Source organism: Toxorhynchites rutilus, chromosome 2 (assembly GCF_029784135.1).
Source record: "Toxorhynchites rutilus septentrionalis strain SRP chromosome 2, ASM2978413v1, whole genome shotgun sequence".
In the NCBI taxonomy this organism is placed as follows: Eukaryota; Metazoa; Arthropoda; class Insecta; order Diptera; family Culicidae; genus Toxorhynchites; species Toxorhynchites rutilus.
The window spans coordinates 109489089-109497731 of record NC_073745.1 but is presented as its reverse complement, the minus strand read 5'-3'; the positions used below and the strand labels follow the sequence as shown (position 1 = coordinate 109497731).

The following is an 8643-nucleotide window of genomic DNA, read 5'->3' as shown; positions in this document are numbered from 1 at the left end:
TACACTGTCATTGTGCGGCCTAGGATAGCCTATGCCTCATTAGTATGGTGGCCATAGAGTCAGTTCAGTATCTTAGTTATAGAAACTGAAAAGCGTCTTCAAACCGGTGCATACTCCACAAGAGTAGCTGTGACGGACTGCGCGCAGTGTTTGGATTTCGATCAAAATCAAATGATACACAATGTGTCATGCAAGTAAACTCTCACGAACATATAACCAAATATGAGAGGATCATTCAGATACTTGTACGAATGTCAGCAATCACTTTTGTAACATTTAGTGATTAAACTAAGAGAGAAACGAAGACTGTTGTTTGCATATTCGAGCTGTATCAAACATGGCACACTATTTTCGAAGCCTGCATACAAGTTTGAACCGCATATATCGTCCCATTTTACTATAGCGAAACCCACTGCACAGAAAAGTGCAAAGCAATAAATGATACAAGAAAAATTACGTCATCATTACGAGCAGCGAATGGGAAAAGAGATAAAACGCGAGAGTTTTTGCTTCTCACTGGAGCGGTGTTGCTAGTAAAACTATGCGGTCTATATGAATATACACATTTCAAGGGATAGCGGCGTTAAAAATGGAAAATATAATCTGACTACCCTTCCCTTAGCCTCTATCGAGCTAAATAATCATATAGTTTGCACTCTCTGAGACTTAAAAATCAGGATCTGCTACATTAGCTGAATATGAATCTTTTGCTTTGCGTTGTCCGTACGATCCTGCTGTTTCATGATGCATGGAGAGGTCGGTATGCATATGTTAGAGGCAAAGAAGAAAATAACCGAAAGCGTATATGATAGCTTTGCGTGCATGCTGGTGTGCAATGAAGTGCGAGCCGATGCAGAGTTGTCTCGTTCTCTTTTGTGTCGTGATTTGCAGCACATAACAACAATAGAATACTGCTGGGGGAAATGTTTCCTGAAAGATCATATTTGAACGAACGAAAGCGATTTTTTCAATGAGTGGATCATTTGGCAAACACTGACTGCGCGTTATGATGGAGGACACTACCTAATCGAACCAGTCAAAAGTTTTGAAAGTCACTATAATACAGGAAAAAAAATGCTCGCTGTTCCGGGCCTCGGTATCATTCCGAGAATGTTTCCTTTTGACATAGGACTATGTCTTTGATTTCTATATAGGGGAGTCACTCTACGAAAAATGTAACGATTCATTAAGAGTTTTCAAACGAATATTACTCAAAATCGTTATTGCGATATATGATGTGATATATACCATCAGACAGGAAATTTATCCAGAATTTTTTTTGCTTAAACATTAAACATGAACAGTGAATAGAGTAAAAAATTATAGAAGGTTGTGTTCAAGACACGACCGCATTGTTGATGTAGAACAACGCTGTGATTTTGATCAAGTCGCTTGTTTGTAACTGCGGATATTATTTTATAATGCTACGAAAATTTTAAAATAACCATTCTACCGGTTTGGTCGCCCTGAAATGTTTTTTTTATTGTAAAATCATTTGACGATAATTGTGTGATGTTTCATTCTTGTGTTCGCAGAACAATATATGCTCGAGATAAGCGCAGCTGTCATCCTTAGTGGAGAAAGTTTTGCTATTGGCAAGCGAAACCAAATCACATACTAAATTCCAGAACGACATTTACTTTCATGGTGACTAAATAAACGAAATAAACTCTCTCTGTTAATCTCAACAACCTCGAAAAGAATAGCACTAGATCATTATGATCAAGATTAGCGCAAATGCAATCCTAGTTGAAAGCAGTTTTGCGACTGGCACGCGAGCCCAAATAAATTAATAACTTAATATAATTTATTGAATAAATTGGTATTCCCTAAATAATTTTTTGGTGCACAACCTTAACACCTGCTTCACCATAGCGTCAGTTCAATGCATTGATGACAGAAAACAAACAATGTTAACTGCTTGGAAAAAGGCTGAATATTTGCCTCGGCTGAGATTCTTTATTAATACCCTAGCGCAAATATTTCCCTCCCGCTAACTTCCTTCCTTGTTTATATTTATCATTACGGCTGCATAATTTGCAACATCAAACAATCGTCAATCATAGCATAAAAAATTAGGCGATTGTTGCATCGTTACAGGGCCAATGCGCACGGGAGCAGATACAAATGGGGTTTCGTCGTAGCGAAGATGCACTATTTTCACGTAACGAAGCACGCACGTACGGACACAAATGTTCATATATCGATGGCTTGAAGCAACTAAATATACACACACTTATCTTGCGCTTTTCTCAACAGAAGTTCTTTCTGTTTATATTACCAGTCTTGATTAGCTTAGCTGTCATCCTTTGTGGAGAGAGTTTTCCTACTGTCATGTGAAACCAAATCACTGTCAAAATTCCAGAACATTTATTTTCTTGCGTCCGACTCGCTCAGCAACGATGTTGTTCAGTCGATTACCTCACGAAGAATAAAGTTTGTCTCAGCGAGATCAACTGTTTATACTCTAGGCCAGGGTTGCCAATAATATTTTTCAAAATACTGGAAGATTACTCTTGAAAAACTGGAAGAAAACTGGATCCTGTAAAACCGTTTCAAGATCGGCTTTAATTTATCTAAAATGATTTTTTCACCCATTTCAATGCTTGAGTAACAGAATCTTCGAAGCTTAATGTAGTATTTATATGTAGTTCATAAAATAGAGAAATAAACCATGAATAAATCATATCATGCAAGCTGAGCATGTTTTTCCAACCACTAGCACATTACCGTGAACAATATTTAAGGATCTGTTTTACTAGAACCTCTAAAAAACGGTCTTATTTGGGTTAAATCTGAAAAGTCTCGTAATTAATGCTTAAATGGACATGAAGCAATAATTCATGATTCGCTGATAGCAGATGATCGCCAAACTGCTCAACAATGTGATTAATTGAGATGCATGGGGACACGATTTCTAGTTAGAGATCACTGCATCGAAGCTTCAGTTTTTTCTGATTTTGGTATTGAAAAGATTTTTCTCTTCAATTTTTTGGTTTCGTTCTTTGGTATTTTACTTCTTATATCAGTCTTGTCCGAACCCAATTTTGGTATCAAGATCAAAAAAGATATGCTTAAGTATTTTCTCCTGATCGAGAAACTATTTTGGGAAAAATATCATAATATGCATACAGGCAAACCTTTTTTTGTGCGGGGGCTTTAAAAAATCGTGTTCGGGACCATATAAAAAAAGTTTTCCCTAAGAAAATAACTCAAATCCACACCGTTCACCGTTCGATTTCGTTTTGTTTCCCTGCTTTGCGATGGGATCAAATGTTTCGGAGGACCTATTTGATTTTATATACATAGTTTTTCGAAGCCAGTATACCCAGTAAACCTTCCATCATAATGTTCCTGGCCTGCGAAGCCTGTTTCGTGGTCTTCGCTTTGTTTAAGTGATTTTCAGAAAAAAATCTTTCCACAGTTTTCCAAAGGGATAAGAGGTAGGTAGAGATAATAATTATGTATTGTATTTTTTTTTAACATGAAATGTATTGAAGCACAATAAAAAAACTGGATAAAACTGAATAATATTTCAAAAAACTGGAAGATTTTAGGATTTAACTGTTTGACTGGATCGAGTAAAAAAAAACTGGAAGAATCCAGTTTAAACTGGAACATTGGCAACGCTGCTCTAGGCAAATATTCCCCTTCGTTCTTCTTCTTTTCCTTTGTTCACGGAGACTTTACGATAAGTTGCTCGTTATTGACAGCTCTGTTCAGGAAAGCACACAAATGGACAGAACAGATATACAACAACAGAGGAAATGGGAATGCTTCCAATAATCATCAATTTAAACCATATACAGACTATGGAATTGTAATGTATAGCATATCAAACAAATCTTAGGAAATTTCCGATTCGTTTGGTATGTAAATCGCCAAAATCCGCTCGCGGCAAAAATAGTTATTAACGTTAACTTTATTTCATAAAAACGTGACCTGTTTTCTGATTTGGCACCCTTAATAAAAGACGTAGTTCTACGTCTAAAAGGTACTGTCCCGTTAAAAATGGTACGTTTGGTCAGCCTAATCATATGTGGTCGTGGAATAGACGAAGATGTAGTGTGTAGTGGCCTGATAATCGCGGCACTTTTGGAGGAGCTGCAGCAGTGTAAAAATCTGCTCCGTTGTCGAGCAAACGGGCATGAATCCAGCCTAATAACTTTCCACAAATCTACTTACTATTGGCTATAGACAGCGAAAAGAAATTTGAGACAGAATTTTGTAGGCACCATTCAGGATCGTGATTGCACGGTATTTCCCACAATCCAGCTTGTCACCTTTTTCATAGATAGGGCAGATTACCGTCCCTTGTACACTAATTGATCGGTTCAATTTAAGAGTCTTCGTAAGTTGATTTCTTCCGCCCCAAACCGAACGGAAAGCCAATAAAGAAATTCAAATAATAAAACATCTGACAAGGTATGGCTCAGTAATGTTTATTTGAAAAACTTGAATGAACTGCAAGTTGTTGTGTCTAACCGGAAGCACCCAAATAAGATTGATGCTGATTATCATTCGACGTTGGAGTATCCTATCTACACCCCTTCCCATGACGTAAAGATTGCACGGAGAGATTACTGAAATGGGTCACACGTACAAAACTATAAAGTATGATCATCCATGTCGATGTCTTGGAAACATCACTGTGTTACAGTGGAATCGTCGTAGTTTCATCCATAAACTGAATATATTCAATTTTGGTGTTTCTTTAATTATATTCTAAAAAAAATTTTTTTAGCGTTCCTACAACTCTCTATTAGATAGTAACAACTATGTACATGTTAACATCACTCAATGTTTTGCTTCCTCCGTAATCCTTGCGTTCTCGCTGAACTAAATGCATCCATTCCTACCTTTTCCTTGACTTCTGCTATCGTTCTCTCTGCGACGGTTCTCGCTTTGTCGCTCCCTTCTTCAATAACCGATGACAGGTATTCCGTATCGGCCAAATACCTCCTGATATTGTCTCTAATCGGGTTGAGATGAGCTATCAAAGCGTCAGCTACTTGCAGCTTATACTGGCCCGTACTTAACCCCTTTGCTTCTTCGCAAATTTGTTGAGGCGTTTTATCACTCACTAGCGAGTGGATTGTAATCAAATTTGCCACACCCGGACGAGCTTCTGGCTGGTATGTAACCTCCGATGTGAAGTCTGTTACACATTTTTTGATTTTCTCAAGAATCGCTTCCGGTGTATCCGTTAGCATCACACATGCTTTCGAATCAGGATCGGACTTTGACATTTTTTTCGTTGGATCTCGCAAAGATTTTAACCGACTGCTGGCGTCATCTGAAAATAAGCACCATTGTTAAGAAGTATCCGACATAAAAAGAAACATTCCTACCAGAGATGATGGCATTGCAAAACGGAAATGTCGTTCCGAACCTATTGTTGAATGCTCTGGCCAGTGACTGTGCCATCTGAAGATGTTGAACCTGGTCCTCTCCGACTGGCACATGAGTAGCTTTGTATAGCATAATATCTGCGGCTTGCAAAACCGGATAGATATACAACCCTAGCGGAATCTCCTTCAGCTTAGCAGACTTCTCCTTGTACTGGGGCAAATGTGTCAACCTTGCCATCGTAGTCATGCAGCCCAAAATCCAGGACAGTTCGGCATGATGAGCAACTGCCGATTGCAGGAAAAGGGTGGACCTGGCCGGGTCTATTCCGCATGCCAACAGGGTTGCCGTCATCTGAAGGCTGTTGTGTCGAAGCACCTCGGGATCCTGGGGCAGCGTAATCGAGTGAAGGTCCACTATGCAATAGGTTACATCTTCCCCAGCGTTTTGTAGATCGACCCATCGTTTTACAGCGCCTAGGTAGTTTCCTATATGTAGCGCACCGGTAGGTTGCACTCCGGAAAAGATTTTGCGTGGCCAGTCTTTCGCCTAGAAGTAACATTTTCAGATCAAATGGAACGGAACACATGATCGACAGTACCCTAGCGTCTGTAGTTATGCAGCGAAACGATATCGCAGATAGGTTTTTCGCAACACCCCGTAAAAACATTTTGTATGATTTCATTCATAGAAAAACTTGCAACATTTGCTTTGAATTTGCTTCGAGTATTTTGGAACCAAAACAAACGACAAGGGATCACTCAATGGGAATAATTTCGTAACATCAAATTGCGATACCGTTAACACACTAAATGTAAGCATGAAATTATGTGGGAAGAACACAAAAATATTTCGATATCGATAGAAGCGAAACCGTCAATATGACGTGAAAAAGGCTGATTACTTCCTACAATAAAGCCGTGTTCAGACGGTGCGAGTAAGCATACGAGTCGGTCTAGTCAGTTACTGCAGTGCAGCTACTCACACCGTGTGAACACATCATGCCAGTTAGTGTCATGTGTAATCCGGCGTGCGAGCTACTTCAAAGTTTTTTGAATTTACTCGCACTCGCATCTCTCAAAACGTCAAAAACAGAATTTAGCGTTCGAATCAGGGATGCCAAATGTAAAGAAATGTCTCTATTTTTAAGATATTTGAAAATATGCGGAGATGTTTATAGACTTGAAATATATTGGAAAAACAAATAAAACCCTCATAGTTTCTGAACGAAATCGTTGTTATTTTTTTATGCACGCTTTCTTTTTGAGATAGTTTTCCTGAGAATCTCTAATATAGAATCATTATCAGGCACAATTTTCATTCAAAATTCATTCACAACTTGCAAAGAAAGCATTGTTCTAAGAAACAGAATACATATTCGATTTAAAAAAGTACATTTTCATTAACTATTTTAATTTTTGACGCGTATTTATTCCACCTGCAAATCTACTACCATTTTTATTTCATAAATTGGTACACGAAGCTGCCGACAAAGCGAAATAAATAAAATTAAAAAAAAATCGTTTAGATTGCCATTTATAGCATCACATACTTCCGGAATTATCTTAGCTATGGATGCTTTCGAGATTCTAAAAAATATCGACAACTATCTGAACGATATTCCAGAAGAAAGGCACATCAATGTCGTTTTTTAATTTCACTCTTACAGGTATAGCATCCCTTATGAGTGTATCTTGGCGTTGTATTTTTGGACCAATGAAATCCAACAGTGTTTCCACTTATTCAGGTGTTTTTCTCAACACTGCTATGTACTCTAGAAGATCATCATCGTAAAGTTCCTTCAATATTTTATTTGTTGCTTCTTTTCCTTGCATCCAATTCCTGGCCCAAATCCTTTTGTCTTTCTGCTTTTTCGGATAGTACCTTTAGTTCGAAGAAATTCAGCACAAAGTATTTTTACTCACGGTCAGCGTGTATTTCACGATAAAATTTTGCAACTGAATAAAATAAATGCAACTGAAAACCTGAGACGAAAACTGCCAATAGAGAAGTCGATTTTGGATCAATCATTTGTCAAATTCGGACCTGATTGCTGTTTCTGACTATTTGATGGTCATTTGAAAAATCACCTGGTGTCCCTGGAAAGCCAATGCAGTAGTATCTAGTTTCTCGTCATCAGCTCACACTGTGTGAACGGACAAGGCGAGTCAACCAATTATCAAGCGAGTTCACCGGCCCAGTAGCTGCTCACTGTCAAGTTAGGTACTGGCAACGTATAAATGGGCCTTAATTTGAGAGGAATGTTAAAAATATTTCGAGTTTTGGAAACAATTTTGTTTGCAAAAAAGAAATTTGAATAAATCCATTTATCGGTATGATCGTATACACAATCAAATCGGGATAGCTTGAGGCTGCATTTATAATTATAACGCAATTAATGTCTAGAAAAATAAAGAAAATTGGGGAAAAAAGGTGTACAGCTAACGATATTTTAATGACGCAGTGGCGTCAACATCTTCTTGCATCAACTCTTCCACCCCGGGTGCGAAAGATTCAGTCAAAGCCACTGGTTCAGTCTCATCTGTTTGCATCGATCCTCGTAGCTGGGGTGATTTATTGGATTATTCTCTGGTGAATTGGGAAAAGCGATTCAAATGACTTTCCGCTATATCAACTAGAGCTGAACTGAAAATACTGCCTTACCTTTTTCCAGATCACCTACTTCTTGCATATCAAGCTCATTTCTTATGTAGACATCGCAATCGGGATCAAAAGGTTCTTTCTAGAGTGATTGAGCAAGACGTGGAAGAGGGTCGGCTATGTTCAACTTACCAGTACACCCATACCTCGCTTTACGGCCTAGATACGTTCCACGAAACTTGGCCGCAAAGCGAAAATCCGTATAAAGAATCAGTTGTATATCGACGTCGAAAATAGCTTTTTTGCCGTTATAGCGAAACATTTTGGACCGTAAATCGAAAACATGCCTTAATTGTAGAGGGCCGTTATAGCGAAATGCCGTATAAAAAGCGGCCGTATAGCGCGGTATGAGTGTACTTACAGTACACAACGTCATAACACTGGAAATAAGGACACAAATCTCGTATATTATTCTCATGAGAACAAAAATGAATCATGTAACAACCATCTTCATTTGTTTCTACAAAGCCAAACAAACCCTTCGATCCTTCCAGTTCATCCAGTTCAAAATTGTTGAAAATGGTTTATTTCCCTATCAATTAAGTGCGATTCACATACAACATCCACGTCACGTTCACGTTCCGTCACGTTCCGTTACGTCAGTTATTATACCATGTAATTCATATGAAAACA

At 38.3% G+C, this 8643-nt stretch overlaps 1 protein-coding gene across 2 annotated transcripts; it reads right to left on the bottom strand.

Annotated features, from left to right (window-relative positions):
- Positions 1–4244: 4244 nt before the first annotated feature.
- Positions 4245–6156, bottom strand: LOC129767570 (tryptophan--tRNA ligase, mitochondrial). Of its 2 annotated transcripts, XM_055768606.1 has the most exons (4): positions 5951–6156; positions 5352–5898; positions 4785–5296; positions 4245–4725 (listed from the first exon to the last, which is right to left on the bottom strand). In XM_055768606.1, exons 1-3 carry the CDS (start codon positions 6032–6034, stop codon positions 4794–4796), a joined length of 1134 nt encoding a protein of 377 aa, XP_055624581.1. In that variant the 5' UTR covers positions 6035–6156; the 3' UTR covers positions 4245–4725; positions 4785–4793. The 2 variants fall into 2 exon arrangements, with proteins under 2 accessions (XP_055624581.1, XP_055624580.1); XM_055768605.1 differs by having other exon boundaries at positions 4245–5296; positions 5951–6155.
- Positions 6157–8643: the final 2487 nt, after the last annotated feature.